The sequence below is a fragment of the Dipodomys ordii genome, unplaced genomic scaffold, assembly GCF_000151885.1.
Source record: "Dipodomys ordii isolate 6190 unplaced genomic scaffold, Dord_2.0 Scaffold23, whole genome shotgun sequence".
In the NCBI taxonomy this organism is placed as follows: Eukaryota; Metazoa; Chordata; class Mammalia; order Rodentia; family Heteromyidae; genus Dipodomys; species Dipodomys ordii.
Genome location: NW_012267239.1, coordinates 2,878,025 through 2,900,202, shown reverse-complemented (window position 1 = coordinate 2,900,202; position 22,178 = coordinate 2,878,025). Strand labels below are relative to the sequence as shown.

Here is a 22,178-nt window from a genome sequence, read left to right as displayed (position 1 = left end):
GCACTGGGACCTGTGCAAACACAAGCACGCACATGTGCACATGCGCACACATACACACCTTCCTAAGATTAATTTATATATTTCTTTATACTCCTTTTTTTTGCCAGTCCTGGGGCTTGTGAACTCATGGCCTGGGCACTGTCCCTCAGCTTCTTTTGCCCAAGGCTAGCACTCTACCACTTGAGCCACAGCGCCACTTCTGGCTTCTTCTGTTTATGTGATACTGGGGAATCAAATCCAGGGCTTCATGCATGCTAGGCAAGCACTCTACCACAAAGCCACATTTCCAGCTCTTTATACTCTTATTTAATGTGGTATAGAGGAGAAAAAGTAGCTAGCCTGGGCTACAGAGTGGGACTGTTCCAAAAAAGTTTGGATGCCAGTGGCTCATGCCTGTAATCCTACTGAGACCTAAGATTGTGCAGAGCCAGGCTGGGCAGGAAAGTCTATCAGATGCTTATCTCCAGTTAACCATGGAAAAGCCAGAAATAGAGCTGTGGCTGAAATGGTAGAGTACTTGCCCTGAGTTCAAGCCCTAGTATGGAAATAGATATTTGAAGGTTTTTTTTTCTGCTAGTCTTAGAGCTCTTATAGGTGGCCCACCCTTACCCCAAGTATAAAATTTCCAGGAGGAATGCAATTCTCATGTCTCTGTACCGCCACAGCTAGGACTGTGAAAGCATTTTGACATGCTAAGGCTCAAACTATGCATCCTACTGCTGTTCCCTCACCCCATTTCTCCAGCCTCGCCCTGTTCCCAGACAGCCTCCCCCAGGTCCCCAGAAAGCCCTGCTGAGCCCTTCCCTGCCTCACCTACCATCACATCCATCCATTCCTAGGGACCAAGGGACTGCTGGGGGCCGGCCCTACACTGGAGACAGAAAAGCAGGCACCTAGATGAGCCCTGGAATCCACAAGCGAATTGGAAAACGAGATATGAGCGATTGTTCCAGCTCTACAGGCAGGCTCCTGTAGGAGGTGAGGGCAGAACACACTCTTCCAGGAGACCCAGAGTCCACTTTGGCCCTTGACATCACCCCTGGGTGCCTCTGATCTTCCCAGCATCTCTGGGCACAGACTGGCCGCTAAGTCTCTCTGACCAGATGGCCAGTTCATATAGCAGCTCAAAGGACACAGTCCTGGTGCTCACAGAGATAGACTGTCAACCCAAGATGATCAAGGATCCATCGGGATGGTAGTGTATGTATCCTGGGAAGAAAAAGACATCATCCCCTAAGAATGGGTAACGGAGGAATACCTCACTCTGTACCTGGAGGAGGACGTGTGGGTGGAGATCTGAGGGATGTCTCATCTGGAGGAAGTACCAAGAGGAGGCACAAGAAGTGTTGGAGTCCTCAGAGCTGGAACGGTTATCACCCACCCCTGCCCTGCAGACGGGATGCAGTGGGGCTGGCCACCTGGGAAGCCAAGGGGCTGACTGATGTACAGCAAGGCTGGGTTCCTAGGGTGGCCTGGCTGGAAGGTTGGCAGCATTTGGTACTCAGAAGTGGGGGCAGAGGAAAGAGGGATTCTGGGAAGTGCCCAGGCTCACAGGCACAACAGGTATTGTTTTTTGGAGATGATGGAGATCAGGGAGACTAGGTTTAGAAGAGATTTGCTGGGAGTTGGGAAGATGGCTCAGTGGTAGAGTGCTTGCCTTGCATGCCTGAGGCCCTGGGTTCAATTCCTCAGCACCACATAAGCAAAAAGAAAAAAGCCGGAAGTGGCGCTGTGGCTCAAGTGGTAGAGCGCTAGCCTTGAGCTGAAGAGCTGAGGGACAGCGCCCAGGTCCAGAGTTCAGGCCCCATGACCGGACCCCCCAAAAAAAAATGTGAGTGTTTGCCGGGTGCCTGTGGCTCACACCTGTAATCCTAGCTACTCAGGAGGCTGAGATCTGAGGATCATGGTTCAAAGCCAGCCCAGGCAGGAAAGTCCGTGAAACTCTTATTTCCAATAAACCACCAGAAAACCGGAAGTGGTGCTGTGGCTCAACTGGTAGAGCTCTAGCCTTGAGCTGAAGAGCTGAGGGACAAGTGCTCAGGCCCAGAGTTCAAGCCCCACGACCGACCAAAAAAAAAAAAAAAAGAAGAGATTTGCTGAGCTGGAGGGGCTTTAGCTAGGCACTGTCCCAGGCAGCTCCTGTGTCTCATGGCAGGCCAGGTGGTACAGGGAGGTGCTTTCTGCTTCTGAGAAGTTCTAGACGTTCCTGAGGCCCCAGCTGACAAAGTAGGAGGGACTAGGGCCCAGCATCTCACAGCTGCTCAACATCCAACCACAAGAGGGGCCAGGACAGGGTCTGTATTCCCTACCTTCTGAGCCCAGGGACATGACTAGCTCATTCACAAGACTGGGATTGCCCAAAGATAAACAAGAGCATTCTGGTGTAGGCCCCATGCAGGGAGCTAGATGTGGGCTCAGAACAGTCTTGGGCCGATAGTGGTGTCTTCTCTGGCCATCCACTGGGCTTCACAGCTCCTTTAAGGCTGTGCCACATCCCAGCCTGGTCGAGTCATCATCCCATGTTACAGTTTAGGACTGGCTAGAAGCTATGACACTGGGAAGGGCAGCGCTGGACTCTGGTCATGATGTGTAGGATTTGGCCCAGATGTCTTAAGTACAACTTGATCTTATTGGAGTAAGCATACCTGTAGGCCACCTGGAAGCTGCAGCAGGGATCTAGGTGGGAGATGACAATAGCCAGTAGCCCCTGTAGTTAGAATTCTGGGAGGAAAGGATGGTAGGCACATTCCTATTTTAGGTGGCATTGTCCAGTATTGGGGGGGGGTAGAGGGGAACAGCACATACTGGGTCTTAGGGGTACTTGTGGAATGATGGACTAGGCCAGTGGGTCCAGGATTAGGTGGGTAGGAGGAAAGTGGATTCGACTGCTCAGAAATAGTCCCTGGATAGGCTCGGGGACCGGACTTCTCCCAGCCTCGTCAGTGGCAGACTTTAGGCTGAGAGCAACAAGGCAAATTAGAATTTCCAGAAGTTCCTCCAGGAGCAGCCTTATCTCTGGCTGACAGGCCTCTTCTTTGCCCACCCCAGGAGCTGTGGGGATGGCACACCTGCTGGGCAGCCAGGCCTGCATTGACAGCCTACGCAAGGACCTCACCGACCTGCAGGGTGCCATTGTGGATGTATTCTCCCGAGCTGGGCCTGTGCGCTTCCCTTCCTGGAAATTCCCCGACCGTGTGGCCTGTGATCTCGATATGGTAGCCTTGCTGGAGCACTATGACCACGTGCCGAGTGACCCCGAGTTCACACAGCTGTCCCACGCGGTGCTGCTGGAGCTGGTCATTGACAGGTGAGGGCCTTGACTGAACCCTGATACCCTGGACACTGCCACCTGTCCCTCATAGCAGTAAAAGCTGTAGAAGTCTTTCTACAAATGTTGGCAACATTACTAATAGGACTACAAACTGTGTAGCTGTCAGGAGCCCTCAGAGTGACCCCACTTTTTTTTTTCTCCATCCTGGGGCTGAACTCGGGAGCACGCACAGTCTCTGAGCTTTTTTTGCTCACAGTTAGTGCTCTACCACTTGAGCCACAGCTGTACTTCCGGCTTCTTGGTATCTTATTGGAGATAAGTGTCTAACAGAAGGGATTAGGCGCTGGTGGCTCACACCTGTAATCCTAGCTACTCAGGAGACTGAGATCTTAGGATCATGGTGCAAAGCCAGCCCAGATAGGAAAAGTCTATGAGACTTAATCTGCAATTAATTACCAGAAAACTGGAAGTGGAGCTGGGGCTCAAAGTGGTAAAGCTCTAGCCTTGAGCAAAAGAGCTCAGGGATGGCTTTCAGTCCCTGAGTTCAAGGTCCTTCCCCAACCCCTTCCCCCCCCCCAAAAAAAAAGTCTCACAGACTTTCCTGTCTAGACTGGCTTTGAATCCTGATCCTCAAATCTCAGCCTCCTAAGTGGTTAAGATTATAGGCATGAGCCACTAGCACCTAGCGTGACCCCACTTGTATTGTCCCATGTGCCCCTGTCCCCATTGATTTCAGGGAGTAGCTGCCTGCCCCTGGGTAGTCCCCACTGTGCTGTGTCAGAGCCACCATAACCACTACTCAGAATTTCCATCCCACTCTCTTTTTCCTGAGGTCCTGTGGGCTGGCTTGTTCCCTTGGCATCACAAGGCCAGGCACGGGATGTGTTTTTCCAGCTCTTGGTCCTGCTGGAAAAAGGCTGTAGCCCAACCACTGGCATGAAAGTTAACGTGACTGTCAGACCTTCCTCTCCCACCTCCCTTCTGCCAGAGGCCACTGGATCTGAACCCCAGACCCTCCTGGGAACCCTGGAGGTCAGGACCATGGCTTCTGGCCCTAGTGTGGCATTTTGGGGAGGTGAACTCCTGTCAGGATGGGATTGAAGCAGAGGGTGCAGACAGCACGCCATATCCTACCATGAAGGCCTGTGTGTCTGTCTAAGCAGGAGACAGATTGCTCTACCAAGCTTTCCATTCCCCAGGATTGTTTTCCACCAGGCCCTAAGAGGATGGCACTTTCTCCCCAGAGCACCAGGGAAGGTTGGAATTACCCTCACCTGCATGGACAACAAGGTCATTTGAAAGAAAAAAAAAAAGATAGTCAGGTGCTGGTGGCTCACACCTGTAACCCTAGCTACTCAGGAGGCTGAGATCTGAGGATTGCGGTTCAAAGCCAGCATAGGAAGGAAAGCCTGGGCTTTCCTGCAGATAAGAGGCTCCTATCTCCAATAAACTACTCCAAAAACTGGAAATGAGGCTGTGGCCCAAAGCACTAGCCTTGAGCAAAAGAGCTCAGAGACAGTGCCCAGGCCCCATGACCAATAACAACAACAAAAAGATGGTGAACCCTGGCTGCCCTCCCCCTAGCTCCCTGGCCAAGTGGGAGATGCCAGGCTAAAGTACTGCTACCCAGGAGGTCCGCTAGAGGGCATCCTGGAGGAAGTGGACCCTGGAATGTATCTGAAGCTGACTTGGATTCTCTAAGTCCCGTATGCTTGGGCTGGGCTTCCCCCATTTCCTCTTCCCTTCTCACCCTACTTCCTTCATCTTTCCCCTCTCACCTCCCACCCTCTTCTCCAATAGTACTTGAGTTTTGAACTCAGGACCCTTCTTGTGCTGCAGATACTCCTGTGCCATTCCCCCAACACTCCTGGGCCTGAAGCCACCAGGTAAGTAATGTGAGGGCTCATTACTTCTATGGTATCTCTGCCCACAGGCTCCTCCTGTTGCTTCAGAGCTGTGCCAGCTACCTGGAAAGCCTCAGCTTGGAGCAGACGATTCCCCCTGCGCGGGCTGTAGGACCGTGTATGTCAGTGGGGCTCACAGTGCGGCGCTTCTGGAATAGCCTGCTGAGACTGGGCATGCTCTACCAACAGGTGGCCCCCCAGGTGGATCATCCTTAGCCCCCAACCCTGATCACTCTCACTCCCCACCCCAGCTCCAGCTTTTTTGCACACCCATGTATGCATTACATCCTTCACTGGCTCCCTCCTGCCCACAGGGAGCAGTGGACACACCAGAGCCTTCCAATAAGGTCCCGTGGGCTTGGGAGTTAAGAGCACAAGCCTGGGAAGTTGGCTCAGTGGTAGAGTGCTTGCCTCCCATGCATGAGGTCCTGGGTTTGATTCCTCTGCACCACATAAGCAGAAAAGAAGCCAGAAGTGGTGCTGTGGTTCAAGTAGTAGAGTGCTAGCCTTGAGCGGAAGAGCTGAGGGACAGTGCCCAGGCCCAGAGTTCAGCTCCCACGACTAACAACAACAAAAAAAAGAACACAGGCTTCAGGTTAGGAATGTGGCTTAGTGGTAGAGTGTTTGCCTAGCATGCATGAAGCCTTAGGTTCAATTCCTCAATACCACATAAACAAAAAGCCAGAAGTAGCACTGTGGCTCAAGTGGTAGAATGCTAGCCTTGAGCAAAAGAAGCTCAGGGACAGTGCCCAGGCCCTGAGTTCAAGCCCCAGGACTGGAAAAAAAACAAAAAACAAAAAACACAGGTCTTCTAGGCACTGGTGGCTCACACCCATAATCCTAGCTACTCAGGAGACTGAGATCTGAGTATCATGGTTCAAAGCCAATCCAGGCAAGAAAGTCTGTGAGACTCTTACCTTCAATTAAGCACCAGAAAACCAGAAGCTTAAACCAATGGCTCAAAGTGATGGAGTACTATCCTTGAGCAAAGAGCTCAGGGACAGTGCCCAGGCCCTGAGCTCAAGCCCCTTCCCACCTCCCCCCAAAAAAGCCCAGTAATGGTAGTGATTGCACATGTACACACAGAGTCACATGAGCCTGGGGTGAGGTTGGAGGCACAAAATCTGGGCTTGATAGATTGAGTCATGAGCAAAGAAGGGTTCTCTGAAATTTGGGTCAGGATCAGCTTACACCTATGAGGAGCTGAGCACTCAGCAAGGAGGTCACCAACATTCCCAGCCATCTCTCACTTATTTTCCTTTTTTTTTTTTCTTCTCCTGACTCCAGAAAAAAACAAACCCAAAAGACCCCCCTGTGACCACGCCCACAGCCAAGCCCACAGCCAAGGGCGAGCCAACCAGGAGTCCTGAGTCTTTGACTGCCAAGTTCATCAAGCCTCCCTCCCAAGTGCCAGGCTTGCCCCAGAACCTCCCTGGCAAAGTCTCCCTGAAATGTCCTTCCAGGACCCAGAGCACCAAGAGTGTCCACTCCCAGACCATTGAGACAGCCCTCGTGCCCTGTGATGCGTGTACCAGCGTTCAGGGCAGCCTTCAGGAGGTAGGCAAGGTGCTCATCAGCCTGTGTCAGAGCCAGAACTTGCCCTCATCCTTGGGCCATTTTCAGCAGCTGGTGGAGGACAGTATGGGGCTCAGGCCACTGCCAGCTGCCACCATGGGCCACTGGGCTGCAGAACAGAGCAAAGACCTGACACGCCTCAATAAGCATGTGGGGACCCTGACACAGCTTATTGGGCCCCTCAGAGCCCAGCTGGAAGAGGCCGAGGGGCAGAAGGATGAACTAAGGAAACAGATGAGCAAGCTGGAGCAGGCCTTGGAACAGGAGCAGAGCAAGCGGCAGCAGCAGGCAGAGGAGGCAGAGCAGTGCCTGGCCCAGTGGGAGTGCAGCCGGCAGCAGTTTCTTTCAGGTCTGTGCTCAGAGCCAGGCCCTCGGTGCCTGAGGGTTCTGCTACAGCATTGGTGTGAGTGTGCCCCCAAGCAGACCCCAAGACAGGGGTTTTGTATATGTGTATGCCAGTACTGGGACTTGAACTCAGAGCCTGAGCACTCAGCCTTTTCATGCAAGGTTAGCACTTCCACCACTTGAGCCATAGCTCTACTTCCAGCATTTTTATAGTTAATTGGAGGTAAAGGTCTCAGACTTTCTTACCCAGGCTGGCTTTGAATCACGATCTCAGCCTCCTGAGTAGCTAGGATTACAGGAGTAAGACACCCAAGATCAAGCTGAGACAGGGCTTTGAATACTAGTAGTTTGCATAGAAGAATTCTGGTTTGGAGCCCGGCGGTGGCTCATGCCTGTAATCCTAGCTGCTCAGGAGGCTGAGATCTGAGGATTATTGTTCAAAGCCAGCCCAGGCAGAAATGTCCATGAGAGTCTTATCTCCAATAAACCACTCAGAAAGTCAGAAAGCTGGAAGTGACGCTGTGGTTCAAGTGGTAGAGCACTCACTTTGAGCTGAAGAGCTGAGGGACAGCACCTAGGCCTGGAGTTCAAGCCCCAGGACTGACCAAAAAAAAAAAAAGAATTCAGGTTTGGGAAACTGGTAAGTAGAGAGGAAAAGCAGCCAAGAAGGGTACATCCATTCATCTGAAGACACTGAGTAGCTGAAACAGTCCTGGAGAATACCAGGAGACAGCTGTAGCACTCTGCCTTAGACTTGTCCCGTTAGAAGGAGACCCAGGGGCCAGTGGCTTATGCCTATAATTCTAGCCACTCAGGAAGCTAAGATCTGGAGGATCACAGTTCAAAATCAGCCTAGGCAGAAAAGTCCTTGAGACTCTTACCTCTAAAACAATCAGCAACTAGGCTGGCAGAATGGTTCAAGTAGTAGAGTAGGAGCTGAGCAAGCAAGCTGAGTGAGCACAAGACCCTGAGTTCAAGCTCTGGTATTGGCAGAGAGACAGACAGACAGAGACAGAGAAAGAAGAGGGAAGGAGGGAGGGAAGAAGGGAGGAAGGGAGGGAGGGAGGAAGGGAAGAAAAGGGGAACAAAGGAGGGAGCTGGGGTATTAATTCACTCCTGGCTGTCATTGAGGGTCACCTCCAGAGAACTCATTCCCCTGCCGATTCACCCCAACACAGCTTACCATCACCGGAAGTCACAGTAATGGGCCTACCATTACTGTGGGCAAGCCACTGTCCTTTCTGAGCGTCACTGTTGCATCCATGGAAGGCACCAAGTCCATGTGTAGATGTGTAGACACCAGCCAGTGAGAAGCCAGCCCAGGGCCCAGGCCTTCTGACTCCCTCTTGAGGGCAACCTCCCCCTCCTCACCACCTAGCTCACAACATCATTGCCTTCCTGCTGTGGGATGCACTGGGCAGGAGGGAGGCCAGCCAGGATTAAGGGACCCTGTGAAGGACTATCTCTCTTTCTTGCCATAGAAACAAATGACCTAAAGATGAAGGTGGTGGCCCTGGAGGTAGAGCTGAAGCAGAAGCAGGAGTCGATGAAGGCTGTAGGTAAGAAGGCACGTCATGTACCCCGTGCACGTCTCCATCCAGTGCTGCAGCTAGACAGGCATCCTCCATTTCCATCCCTGAGCTTCCAGGGCAAAGAGAAAGGGACCTTCTGCATGTCTGGGCAATGAATGACCTCGTGGATGGAGAGCACTTGTTTTCTAGATCCATTCCCAAGGTCCGGAGCCCCACACTGTAGCTGAGAACCTGAGTGTGACCTCTCTCCCCACTCAATCCATCCAGAGTCAGAGGGAGTACAGGGACTTACACCCTGGTGCCCCCTGCCTGACCCTCTGTTGCCTGTTCCCTCCATCCTGCAGAGGAAAAGGCCCAGCAGCTGCAGGAGGAAGGTGAGCGCAGGGTGGCCGCCGAGAGGCAGGTGCAGCAGCTGGAGGAGCAGGTGCAGCTGCTGGCTGGGCGGCTGGATGGGGCCAGCCAGCAAATCTGCTGGGCCAGCACAGAGCTGGACAAGGAGAAAGCCCGTGTCGACAGCATGGTCCGCCACCAGGAGGTGAGGCCCGTGATCCAGGCTCTGGACTTCAGGCTGGAGGCCCTCTGGGCCCTCTCATTCTTACTCCCTGCCACAACATTGCGAGATTGTCAGTACGTCTTGTCATCCCCATTTTCTAGATGAGGAGGAGGGGGACTAGATTCTCCCCAAGCCCTGGGGCTGGGCCTGGGTGCACTGTCCCTGAGCATCTTTTGCTCAAGGCTAACGTTCTACCACTTGAGCCACAACATCACTTCCTGGCTTTTTCTAAATAGTGTATTGGAGATAAGTCTCATGGGCTTTTCTGCCTGGGCTGGCTTCAAACCACAATCCTCAGATCTCAGCCTCCAAAGTAGCTAAAATTACAGGTGTGAGCCAATGATACCAGGCATCCGCATTGGTTCTTCCTACTTTACCCTCAGTGGGAAGTGTTGGTGGGACACTAGAAACCTGTAAGAAGGAGAAAAGCCTGTTTTCCAGAATCCTCTTCTAGTGGGAACTGTGGATATATGACTGGAAAGAAGTGGGTGTGGGTTCTTCAAGTTTGGGGGTGGGGGGGAAGTGGGAGGGGCTGGCCTTGACCAGGTTGGATGTCCATCTGCCTGCTCTCTTCCCTCTGTCCCCTGCCCTCCTTGTCTGCTCACAGCCATGTGTCTGTGCACAGACATGTCATGAGGGCAGAGATTGGAAAGTCACAGGTACAGTGGATTTGATGGTCCTCTGGCTAGCCTTATGCCTTCCCATCCATCCATTCCCATAGTCCTTGCAGGCCAAACAGCACGCCCTGCTGCAGCAGCTGGACAGCCTGGACCAGGAGCGGGAGGAGCTGCGGGGCAGTCTGGATGATGCTGAGATCCAGCAGGCCCAGATGGAGGAGCAGCTGCAGAACCTGCAGAGCGAGCGGGAACAGGACCAGTGCCAGCTCCGAGCCCAGCAGGTGCAAGTGGGCAGAGAGAGAGGGCAGGACCTCTCCTTTTTCACTAGAGGTCCCATGTCCCAGGGGAGCCCAGAGCCATCCTGGGCGCCAGGTCTGAGCCTCTCCCTGTCCCCCAGGAGCTGCTGAAGAGCCTGCAGTGGGAGAAGCAGGACCTGGAGCAGGTGACCACAGACCTGCAACTGAATCTCTCCGAGTTGCAGCGGGAGCTGGAGGCCCTGAAGGAGCGGGAGCGGCTGCTGGTGACCTTTCCTGATTTGCACAAGCCCGTGGGGGACCAGATCCAAAGTAAGGGCCCAGGATGCTGCCAAGGGAATGCTGGGGCCCAGGGTGGGCACACCAGGGCCTTCAACTCCCTTTCCCACAGTGATGGGCGTCCAGTAGTAGTGAGGGAAGAGGGGAGGACAGCAGGCGGCCCCTACTGACCTTCCATGGTACTGGTGCTCATGCATTGTCAGTCCTTTGGTGTGGAGGCAGGGGACCGGAAGTCCAAAGGTGACATAACTGCCCATACCACATGTCCTTTCTGATTTCCTCTTTCTTTGTCTTCTTTCCTGGTGTGTCTTCATAGTACACCATGAGGCCAGGTCCAAGGGTACTGCACCTCTCCATCTAGCATCTTAGACCCCAGGGTCAGGAGTGCTAGGCACCACACTAGCATAAGATTAGATGGCAGGCAACTTGGGTTCTCCTACCATTTAATCTTGGCTCTCCTGACCATGGGTTCTGATGAGCTGGGACAGGTCCCTTTCCAGAGCTGTTGGGAAGGGACAGTTGGCCATATTGTCACCATTCCTGATAACTAAATGTCAGGCTTTCTGTTGTCCCACAACTGCCCCATAAGGTGGGTAACAGTCCCCTTTTTACAAACCAAGAAATAGAACCGGAACAGGCAGCAACTTGCCCTGCCTATAGAGCCAAAAGTTTGTACCCATTACCACGGCCAGGAGATGGTTCGTGCTGATTTCCTGTCGCTCAAACCTGGGGCTGAGACTCCCTCTTTCATTTACCAAATCTTCTGTGAGTCCCAGGGCCCACCCAGCTCTCACATTCTATAATCCCGAGTCACCCTTACAGTGGGTGGGAGACAAGGGAAGGGAAGCGAAGGGAAGGGAAGCGAGGCCTCAGAAGGAACACGTGCTGGGAGGCCCTCCGTATATCCAGCCCCCTCCTCTGAGCTCCTGTCCCAGGGGCACATGAGGCAGACCCAACGTCATGGGGTCCCTGATGCTGTGTCCCTGCAGGTTCTGGCAATGTCACAGAAGATATGGAGAGGCAAGTGCAAGCCAATAGCATCCGCATCCAGGTCCTGCAGGAGGAGAACGAGCGGCTCCAGTCAATGCTGTCCAAAATCCATGAAGTGGCCCAGCAGGGGGCGCTCAAGGTGAGCCTGAGAGCATGAACCTTGGGGACTTGGAGGAGAAGTCTTCAGCTTCTATCCTGGGAAGCTGTCAGGAGCCGGTTCATTCAATGACCTGCGTGTGCAGGCCATGCTCCAAGGAGATGGTTACAGATCCAGTGCCTTTCAGTCTCAAATATCCCTGAGCCTTTACTTCAAGTGGGCCAAGATTCTTCCTTTTCCACCCACCTGTGATCTTCCTGATCAGCCTGAAGCTTCCTAATCCCTGCCCCTTAGGAGGAGGGACACAGATAGGTTCCATCCTCCCACCCCCTATTCACCCTGCTAGCACACCCTCTGGAAATGGGACTCCTAGGCCTTAATGAGCTTCCTTTTGGCAGCTGGTCCCACAGGACAAACTCTGGTCGCCTCCTAGCAAGGACGCTCAGGGAGCGGCTCCTCCAACCCAGTCCCAGAACATATCCCCGAGGTAAGTGAGGCTGTGCTACAGGCAGGCCAGACAGGGTTGGCATGGTTTCCCTCACCTCAAAGGGCGTCTTGGGGTCCTGTCGTCCTGCAGGTCGTTGGGCAGGAGGCAGTCTCCTGGCACCAGGGCAGGCAGCACAGGCAGGACCCCGCCAGGCCAACCCCAAGCATTCTCACCTCGGCAGCCCTGCGGCTGGCCCAGCAAGTCCTCCCTGGAGGGCGTCACCCACTCGGGCGTCTGTGCCCAGAACCCCATTCGGGCCTTGGCCAGGCTCAGGAGGAGACTCTCACCGAGCAGGGACCAGGCCAACTCTGCACACCAGCCCCAGGAGCGGCCCCAGTAAGCCTGCAGCAGGGGTGGGGCTGGAGGGCAACTCTGAATGGAATAAAGCTGTAGCCAGCTGCCCACAGCCATCTTGGCCTCAGTGTGGTAAGCTGGGGAGGAGTCCTTCTGTCCCCGTGGGGCCTTGCCCACAGAGACCTGGCAATGTAGGCCCTCAGGGTGGGAGCTACCTGCCACCCTCCTCACCAGAAGGTGTGGGAAGAGAGCACATTGGGGGAGGGGGGGAGGGGCGCACGGGACAGAAAGAAGCTTCTAGCACCTTGGCCAAGTGCAGGACAATCTTTTCACCCATTTAGCATCCAATTATTAACTCTCAGTTCTGCAGATCAGAAATCCAGGCAGGCCCTGTGTAGCCAAGGCTACTCTTGAAGGTATTGCCCACAGTGGGTTCCTTCTGAAGGGCTCTGGGGAAGAAGCCCCTCCTAAGATCATTCTGATTATTGGTCACCTGTCCTGCCTCTCCTTCTGCTCACACCATCACCCATCTTCAGGTCAGTAGCGGAGAGCATCTGCATTGAAGCTCCTACAGTCTCTGATTTCCTCCTCTTCTACTAGGCCAGGCCCTTTTGGATGATTTCCCCAGCTTTTCTTTCTTTACTTTTCCTTCCCTCCACCCGAATCTGCCTTTCTGTTTCTCTTTTTCTTCTTTTCTCTTTCTTTTTTTTCTTTTTTTCTTTCTTTTTTTTTTGTCAATCAAGGGGCTTGAACTCCGGGCCTGGGTGCTGTCCCTGAGCTCTTCAGCTCAAGGCAAGCCCTCTACCACTTGAGCCACAGTGCCACTTCCAGTTTTCTAGTGGTTATTTGGAGATAAGAGTCTCTCAGACTTTCCTGTCCAGGCTGGCTTTGAACCATAATCCTCAGATCTCAGTCTCCTGAGTAACTAGGATTACAGGTGTGAACTACCAGAACCCTGCTATTTTCTTTTCTTTTGTACTGAAGTTTGAATGTAAGGCCTTGTGCTTGCTCAGCAGGAACTCTACTTCTTATTCTTCTTTTTTTTGGTCGGTCATGGGGCTTGAAATCTGGGCCTGGGCACTGTCCCTCAGCTTTTCAGTGCTCTACCACTTGAACCACAGCACCACTTCCACCTTTTTCTATTTATGTGGTGCTGAGGAATCGAACCTAGGGCCTCATGCATGCAAGGCAAGCGCTCTACCACTGAGCCACCTTCCCAGCCCTGAACTCTACTTCTTGCACCACATCTCTAACCCTTTTGCCTTAGTTATTTTTTTGATAGAGTCCAGTATTTTTGCCTGAGGTGGACCTCAGACCTATGATTCCTGTATTAGCTGGGACCACGGGTGCATACCACCATGCTTACTTTGTTCATTGAGATGGGGGGTCTCACATTTGGCCCCGACTGGCATTGAATCATCATCGAATCTCCACTTCCTGAATATCTGGGATTATAGGCATGAGCCATGCCACCTGGTCTTGCTTTTCCCATCTTAAGGTCAACTGTGCATATTTCATAACCTATTCATGGAATTAAACACTTGAGTCACAATTGCAGAGATTATACAGCCATGAGCATATCAGAGGAGGATCTTAGGGGGGCCATCAGAACCCCATCTACCACCAGCAGCAGAGCCCACAGTGACAAATTTCAGACAATCATATAAATTTTATATATTATGTTAAAATATATTCACGTTTATTTTTGCTATTAAAATTTCCCTACCCAATTTTAAAAACAATCAAACAGTGGATGCCCTTAGAAGATACACCACATTCTTCCTGTGGCTTCAAGTATCCTGATCAGCAACACAGAGCCCACCAAAGTCAGGACTGGGCAGATTCTAAGGCCTCTGGTCCCAGCCAGGCCTAGGAAGGGAGCCAGCTGGACAGGCAGCCAGACCCATGGCTCCCAGTACCCAAGGCCTGAGGGCAAGGGGCAGCAGCGTCTCAGTGTGACCTTACAGCCCTGGCCAAGCTGTATCATGAAGGTGAGGCCCAGGGGCCTCAGGTGAGACTGATTTTTCCTCACACCTCCCCCCTTTCCCACTCAATAAATAAGCCAGGATGCCCTGAGAGTGGCCAGCTCTCTGGGGACAGGTGATGAGCCCACAATCTCCATCCCCATGGTCCTGGTCACTGCCTGGATGGAGGGCAGACACAGAGAAAGGATGACAAGAAAGGCCCAGGAGTGACCTCCCTTCCTTGCCTGGTAGGTCCAGCTGGGTGTTCTCCAGTGAATCCCTCCTTCCCCTCTAGGGCACAATGGAATGGCATCCTTCCTCCATCCACAGGGCCGGCTGTCTTGTCCATCCCACCATCGCTTCCCAGGAGCCCAGGCTGAGGGCCAGGGCGCAGCTGGGCGGGATCCATCCACACACGCCAGCTAGTCCTCAGAGTAGTGGTTCCCTGCAGAGGAGGAGGGAGGGGGTCAAGTGGGAGTGGGGAAGGGGGGTGGCGAGGGACAGGACGACAGACAGACAGACACACACACCAGTGTACCACACCCAGTGCTCACCCAGCACATTGAACTTGCACAATGGGCAGGTCTGCTGCAGCATGAGCCAGGGGTCCACGCAGTCTCGGTGGAATTCATGCTTACAGGGCAGTACCCGGAGCCACTATGGGGCAGAGAGGAGGGGCTCAGATCATAGAGTGATCTAGAACCAGCCCATCCCACCCCCATCCTCCTTTCTATTGTCCTGATGGAGGCTGGGAGGAGAAAGGCCTCGTTAGGATATTCCAAGTCCCCCGGCCTAGGGGTGGCACAGGTCAGCCAAGGGCTGACTGGCCTCACCTAGACACTCACCTGCTTATTGCAAAAATAGTCCAGGCACACAGCGCAGGTCTCAGTGCCGGGCTCCGCGAGGCCCTGTGCTGCCCTGCTCAGACGGCAGCGCCGCGTCTTGAGGGACGCCAGTCTCTGCACCACGCGGCGCTTGAACAGGTCCACCTATGGGGAGAGGGTAGCCACTAGCTCGCAGGCCCAAGGGCTGAGGGCACTGGGATTCCCTCAGGTCTGGCTCTCAGCTACCTGGCTTCCCGGCTCTTGCTGGTTCTGCCTTGATGCCTGCCGCTGAGCCTGGACCACGAGGCCTGTGCACAGGAGCATGGCCACCAGCAGGATGGCGTTCCACAGCTGCTGCAAGGGCTTCTGGGAAGAAAGGTAGGTGTCACCTCTCTCAGAGCATCTGCTGCTGTCTCCTATCCAGCTGCCTTGGACTTCAGGCCAACACATTTCCTTCTGCTCTGCTTTCTCGGGCCTCCACCCAGTCTGAGTTCACACAAGAAACCTGAGGGGTCAGCCTTGTACTCTGCTCCTCTTGGAGCCTCATCCCAAGTCCGCTCCTCTGCGCCTTTCCCACATAGCCAGGGAGATCTCACAACCCCATCGCTGCCTTTGTATGTGCGTATGTGCGCATGTGCATGTGTGCATGCACGCGCATGTGCATGTGTGCATGCACGCGCGTGTGCATGCACACGTGCATGCTTGAACCCAGAGCATTGAACATGCTAGGCAAGCATGCTACTACAGCCATGTCCCTAGTCTTATGGTGGGGGGGGGAGTTGAGGGGGAGTGGCACCTGGGATGTATGTCCTCACAGCTGGTTTACTGCCTCTCTTTTTCATTGATTGTTCTTCCATCTGTGTCCTACACATTAGTCCCTGACTTGGGAAGTCTCTTCTTTCTCCCTCTGCTTAGCTAATGTCTTTGGACCCCTCCTACTCTGGGATCCCCCTAGCCATGACTCCTATTGTGCCTTTTTCCACCCAGGCCTCATGCGTACTCTTCATCATGTTAGTTAAGTTCTCATTGCTGCAAGTGGTCGCCAGGCTCCCACTGGTGGGAAAGAACCACACCTGAGGATCACACCTGAGGTAGCTTCAGTGCTTCTGTCACTGTGGAATGAATGAGCATATGAACATTATTGAGAGGCTACTACAAAATCAGCGAGGGCTGGCAGCACGGTTCGGTGGGAAGAACACCCTGAATTCAAGCCTCAGCAACTACTACAAGGAAAAAAAAATACCTGTGGGCCATGAGGGAGGGGTAGGGTGACCTTGCTGGGAGAAACACTGTGACCTTGACCTAGCCTGGCTGCTCACTGGGCAGTCAGCTTGGGAGTGGATGGCACACAGAGCCCCCACGCAGGGGAACTAGTTCCCACGTTCCCTTCCAAGCTTTGTGGGCGGCTCTCATTATTTTTTTGGGTCTGGTCGTGGGGCCTGAGCTCTGAGCCTGGGCGCTGTCCCTCGGCTCTTCAGCTCAAGGCTAGCGCTCTACCACTTGAGCCACAGCGCCACTTCCGGCTTTTTTCTTTTTGCTTATGTGGTGCAGAGGAATCGAACCCAGGGCCTCAGGCATGCAAGGCAAGTGCTCTACCACTGAGCCACCTTCCCAGCCCCGTGGGTGGCTCTCTAGTCTCATATTCTTCCCTGCCCAAGGCTGCAGCTTGCCCCCCACACAACAGGGAAGAGGCAGGAATGATGTAATGGTCATTCAGAGCACGAGGGCTGCAGGTCTGGATTCCCAGAAGCACTGAACAGCTAGCTCAGGAGGGTGACAGGACCATGGGCTCAGGGCTGAGGGCCCAATGCCCATCAGGTCAGCCATTTGAGATGCCTGCCCAGCCATCTTCTGGACACCCCCGCCATCACAGCTACTCAACACTTGCAGGGTTCACACACACCTCTCCCCTAGAACCTCATCTAGCATAGGGTCATGGCTGTTGTGATTTTTCCTCAGTACTCGCCAGATCCACCTGGAGACTGCACAGTTCTACCTCTAGACTTCCCAAGCTTCTCTGCCAGACTGTCCCTCCCTCCCCAGCTCTAACCTTCCAGCCCCTCACTAATGCCTTCCTTGCCTAGAGATCTGTGTGGACCACCCATGGCGTGGGGGCCAGGGTTTATACCATGTTCCCAAATGAAGAACATGAGACCCAAGAAGTTGGACACTTGGCCTAGGGTTGCTCCGCTAAGTACATAGCCAGGGTTTGAACTTGTTGATTTGAAGCCACACCACAGCCTGGGTCAGCTGATATCTACTGGAGCCTACACATCAGAAGACCTGGGCATGCTTTCCTTGCACACATCTGAGCTCAAGAAATGCTGTGGATGGAGTTCACGTCAAACCCTGATAGGAAGCAGTAGGAAATCCAAGCACAGATGAGCGACAGTGCTGGGCATTGAAGAAAAAAAAAATCACACTTCCTAACACGCCTGGGGTGTAGTCCTCACAGCCCTGTGACCAAGAGGGGAAGCCCTGAGCAAGAGAGCCAAGGGTCTGCACCAAGGCATGAGGCACAGTACTCTGGGACATGTGGAGACAGAGGTTGGGTAAATGGCTAGAGCGGAGCATGGACACGCCCAGAAGCGAAAGACAAGGGTATGTACAGGGACCAGGAATGATGCAGGGGACCAGAACACGGAAGAGGACTAGAAACGGGGGATAGCAGAGGTGTAGCTCAGTGGTGGGCTGTGTGTGCCATCCTAGCACCACAATAAAAAAAAGCCGGGGGAGGGGGTGTGGCCGGGCCGAGGGACCTGGAGTGGGGCCTCTAATTTCAGCACTAGAGAGGCAAGGGCAAAAGAATCACATGGACAGCCGGTGCTGCATGGCAAATGTGAAGACGACTGAGATACACAATAAGACCCTGTCTCTAAAAACAAAACCAGCAGGCATAGTAGCTTTTTTTTTTTGTTTTGTCAATCATGGGGCCTGAACTCTGGGCTGGGCACTGTCCCTCAGCTCTTCAGCTCAAGGCTAGTGCTCTACCACTTGAGCCACAGCACCACTTCCAGCTTTTCCTGCTTATGTGGTGCTGAGGAATCGAACCCAGGGCCTTGTGCATGCAAGGCAAGCACTTTACCACTGAGCCACCTTCCCAGCCCAAGCATAGTAGCTTAAGCCTGTAATCCTAGCTACTTGTGAGGTGAAGACTGGGGATCAACGTTCAAGGCCAGACCAGGTAAAAGAAAATCCTGAGACTCCATTTCAACCAATGTGGAGGTGCAGTTGCATGCACCTGCCATCCCCAATGATGTAAGGAAGATGATTATAGCCCAGGCCAGCTCTGGTATAAAGAGAGATCCCACTTCAAAAATAACCAATGCACTGGGTGTTGGTGGCTCACACCTATAATCCTAGCTACTCAGAAGGCTTAAGATCTCAGGATAGTGGCTTGAAGCCACCTGAGGCATGCAAATCCAAGAATAACCATCAATATGCAGGAAGTGGAAGTGTGGCTCAAGTGGTAGAGCACCAGACTGAAGTGAAAAAGGCTAGGCAAGAGTAGGAAGTTGGCGCGTGCATGTGTGTGTGTGTGTGTGTATGTGTGTGTGTGTGCGCGCGCGCACCCCCCCCACACACACACAGGATAAATCAGTGCTGAGGAGGGCTGTGAGGGCCTTAAGGAGTCTGAATATTATTCTGCAGGCAAAAGGGAGCCAAGGAACAACTGAACAGAACAAGACAACAGCAGACGGTGACTTGCACGTGACCTTGAGCCAGTGCCATACTAAGGGCCTATGTTTAGCACTAAAGGGCTATCCTCATTACAAGCTTAGCAAGACAAGCCCCCTGTGTGGCCCCCACCTGAGCCTCCTTTCCTGGGACCCCACATGCTTCCCCTGGCACCCACCTGTTCCTGAGCACGACTGCCTCCCAGGCAAACCAAGTCCTGCCAGCCTCCGTAGCCATCTTTGGAGAGGCCACAAGTGGTCCACAGGGTCAGCTTCCACTCGATATTTGCTGACAGGGACTCTCCACTAGTGATCTCGGCAGTGGCCTGGGTCCTCCTGAGAGAGAGAAAGAGGGGCCACTGAGAAGAGGAGGACCAGATTCACCCACCCAGCCCTGCGATGGGTAACCCCAAAATGCCATCTCTGAAGGCCTTCCTCTTGGGATCCTACGCCTTTTCCTGGCTGTTGGTTTTTCCAGTGCTCTCCCAACCATGTCAGTGAGGAGGTATTCAGCTCTGCCCTCCATGTCTGGCACCTTAGTCTCAACCCCTCCTCCCCTCCCAACTCTTTTCAGCCTGGCAGAGGATAGCTTAAGGTGAATAGGCCCTGCTCCTGAGCCCTTTGAGCTCATGGGAGAGCCAGAACCCCTCAGCCCCTCCCAGGTTCCCAGGTCCCTCCCGCCTGTAGGAGCCCTCACACCAAACTCACTTCAACAGTGCCTCCAACAGCCTGGTGACATTGGAAGAATAATGGAGCACAATCACGGGCCTGAGCAGAAGCTGGGATATGTCCAGCTGCAGGGGACAGGGGGGTCAGCAGGCCTCGGTCTTCGCTTCCCTGGCCTGCTCCCCCTCACAGCCTGTTTTCTGGTTTACCTCTCGCACCACGTTGTGGTTCAGGATGAGGAGAAGCAGGGCAGAGGCTCCCAGGAGGAGAGCGCGACGCATCTGCGGGAGGACAGAAGGCAGAAGGCTGGCATAGACCCTGCCCTCACCTGTCACTCCCCGGGACCCCCAGATGTCCAGAACTCCTGGCTCTAGGACGGACATTTCAAGTATCCACAAACTCCCTTTAGTCAAGGACAGAAATTCCTCCTTGCTGCTGCCCTGTAGCATCCAAACTCGCCAGTGTGCCTTCTGCTCCCAGCAAGACGCACCCCCCCACGAGTACCCTCACATACTCTAAAAGCAATCTCTGGCCTCCCCAGCGTTGACGGCATTTGGCTTTGGGTTTCCCTGAGAGCTCCGTGGGGATCACCGGGTGGCCGGGCTCTTAGCAGATGCCCTGAGGGCCTTCCTACCAGCTCCCCTCTCCCACTGACTTCCCCTCGCACCTGCTGGACCAGGGCCTTGGGATAGGCTTGCGGGCCACTGCCCTGGCTCTCCTGGTGGAACGGAGCCGCCTGCTCCTGGCCCACATAAGCCACTGCGATCCAGTCTTCCCCCGGCACCTCGGGCTCGGCGTCCACAACGTCCATCTGTTACGAGCGGGGCCGTGAGCGGAGGGAGGCGGGAGGAGGCGCCGGGAGGGGGAGAGTCGGGGTTTGTTACCGTGAATGCAAGATCGGGGTCTGGGATCGACTTCGCAGGAGGGCTCGAGGTCCCCGGATTGGGGGAGCCCGGGCAGGGCCGGGCATGCCGGGCTGGCGGGGCAGGTCGGGGCTGACGCGGGTCCGGGGTGCGGGGGTCAGGGGCGGGTTTGGGCTAGGCGGCGCTCACCAGCAGCAGGCGGCCGCCCAGCGGGGCCTCCGGGTCAGCCTCGGACCCGATCCTGATGCCCTCCAGGACCAGGTCCTGTCGCGGCAGCCTCACGTCCACCCGCACCGCGCGGGCTCCGCCCCGCCCCGGCCGGGCCGCCGGCTCGCTGCCGTCCGCCGCGGCCCCGGGCCCCGCCAGGCCCAGCCACAGCGGCAGCAGCGGCAGCAGCAGCAACAGCGGTGATGGGGACGGGGGAGGAGGCGGCGGAGGCGACCTCAGCCCGTGGCGAACGGCGGGGCCCATCGCCGGAGCCCGCGGAGAGGTGAGACCTGGGACCCGGGATCCCGGGCGTCGGGACTGCAGAGCGAGCGAGGCCGCGGCCGGACGGGGCGGGGTACCGGGAGGGGGCGGGGCCGCTGGCCGGACGGGGCGGGGCGTCGGTTGTGGGCGGGGCTTATGGCGGGGCGGGGCGACGGGCGGGGCGGGGCCTCAGCCTGGGCCGCGCCCGCCCCCTGGTGGCCGCTGAAACCCAGGCTCTGAACCCCGGGAGGTGGAAGAGGACTGAGCACCGGGCGGCGTGCAAAGACTTTAGGTCAGAGAGGGGAGGCTAGCCAAGGAGATCGTCAGATGGCAGAGTGGGGCACAGGGTAGACGGCGCAGAGTTCTAAGGGGGCAACCTGGAGACATCATTAGATCCCGAGAAAGGCAGGACGTCTGGGAGCTTGGGCCTCTGAAACCCGGGTTCTGTGCTAGCCCCTCAACCCACCGTGTGGCAAGGTTCTGGCCGGTCACATCCCCACTGTTTCTCAACCCTCCAGAGACTGACAAGGGATGCAGATTGGGGAGTGTAAGACCTGGGACTGGAGTGGGCGGGGTGGGACTGGACAAAGCAGCCTGGTCCTTAGTGGCACAAGAGGTTGGATCACTTTCCTGATCTGTGGAATGGACTTGATAAGAAACGAGGAATCTAGCTGGGTGCCAGTGGCTCAGGCCTGTAATCCTAGCTACTCAGGAGACTAAGATCTGAAGATGGTGGTTCGAAGCCAGCCCGGGCAGGAAAGTCCATGAGACTCTAAACTCCAATAAACTACTCAGAAAAAAAACTGGAAGTGGCACTGTGGCTCAAGTGGCAGAGCACTGGCCTTGAGCACAAAGAGGTTCAGGGACAGTGCCCAGGCCCTGAGTTCAAGCCCTAGGACCAGCAAGAAAAGAACAGTACCCAGGAAGCCAGTGTTAACTCCCAGCAAATTGCCTGCAGAAATATGCACGGTCCACCACGGTCCTAAGTAAGTCTGTTCTCTAAAGATTGGGGTACTGGGAGCTGGCTCTGCCTAAAATCGGAAACTTTTGCATGCTGATAAAAGGGCAAAGGCCAGATGAAGTGATTTTTTTTTTAAATTCAAACATACAGGGAAAAAAAATAGAAAATTTTAATGTCTACCCAAAGTCTCCAAAGTACAAGGGACATGTTCCTAAAGCCAAGTGCTGGTGTCTCACACCTCTAATCTTAGCTACTCAGGAGGCTGAAACCTGAGGCTTGAGGTTCAAAGTCAACCTAGGCAGACATATCCCAGAGAAAGATCACCAAAAAAGCCAGTAGAGGCATTGCTTAAGTGGTAGAGCCTAAGCCTTGAGTGAAAAAGCTAAAGGACAGCATGCAGGTTTTGAGTTCAAGCCTTAGTACTGGCAAAAAAAAAAAAGGGGGCTGGAAAGGTGGCTCAGTGGTAGAGTGCTTGCCTCACATGCATGAGGCCCTGGGTTCCATCCCTCAGCACCACATAAGCAGAAAAAGCCGGAAGTGGTGCTGTGGCTCAAGTG

The 22,178-nt window shown here is 54.5% G+C and overlaps 2 protein-coding genes across 2 annotated transcripts; one reads left to right on the top strand and one right to left on the bottom strand.

The window, feature by feature from the left end:
* Positions 1-906: 906 nt before the first annotated feature.
* Positions 907-12,244, top strand: Ccdc157 (coiled-coil domain containing 157). Its single transcript, XM_013014261.1, has 11 exons — positions 907-978; positions 3,049-3,307; positions 5,205-5,376; positions 6,463-7,099; positions 8,577-8,654; positions 8,972-9,162; positions 9,902-10,078; positions 10,195-10,363; positions 11,320-11,459; positions 11,816-11,904; positions 11,995-12,244. Exons 2-11 carry the CDS (start codon positions 3,060-3,062, stop codon positions 12,242-12,244), a joined length of 2,151 nt encoding a protein of 716 aa, XP_012869715.1. The 5' UTR covers positions 907-978; positions 3,049-3,059.
* A 1,652-nt stretch (positions 12,245-13,896) lies between these two features.
* Rnf215 (ring finger protein 215) lies at positions 13,897-20,715 on the bottom strand. The gene is made up of 9 exons (XM_013014224.1): positions 20,382-20,715; positions 19,997-20,140; positions 19,539-19,610; positions 19,372-19,457; positions 18,843-18,999; positions 15,233-15,352; positions 15,008-15,151; positions 14,717-14,819; positions 13,897-14,607 (listed from the first exon to the last, which is right to left on the bottom strand). Exons 1-9 carry the CDS (start codon positions 20,661-20,663, stop codon positions 14,585-14,587), a joined length of 1,131 nt encoding a protein of 376 aa, XP_012869678.1. The 5' UTR covers positions 20,664-20,715; the 3' UTR covers positions 13,897-14,584.
* Between the last annotated feature and the right edge of the window lie 1,463 nt (positions 20,716-22,178).

Coding starts and splice junctions, on each gene's coding strand:
- Ccdc157 (XM_013014261.1), top strand. CDS start 3,060: ATGGCACACCTGCTGGGCAGCCAGGCCTGCATTGACAGCCTACGCAAG. Junction 10,364..11,319: donor CGTGGGGGACCAGATCCAAA/GTAAGGGCCCAG, acceptor GTGTCCCTGCAG/GTTCTGGCAATGTCACAGAA. Junction 11,905..11,994: donor TCCCAGAACATATCCCCGAG/GTAAGTGAGGCT, acceptor GTCGTCCTGCAG/GTCGTTGGGCAGGAGGCAGT.
- Rnf215 (XM_013014224.1), bottom strand. CDS start 20,663: ATGGGCCCCGCCGTTCGCCACGGGCTGAGGTCGCCTCCGCCGCCTCCT. Junction 19,000..19,371: donor CTGTTGGAGGCACTGTTGAA/GTGAGTTTGGTG, acceptor TCTCTCTCTCAG/GAGGACCCAGGCCACTGCCG. Junction 14,820..15,007: donor ACTATTTTTGCAATAAGCAG/GTGAGTGTCTAG, acceptor TCTGCCCCATAG/TGGCTCCGGGTACTGCCCTG.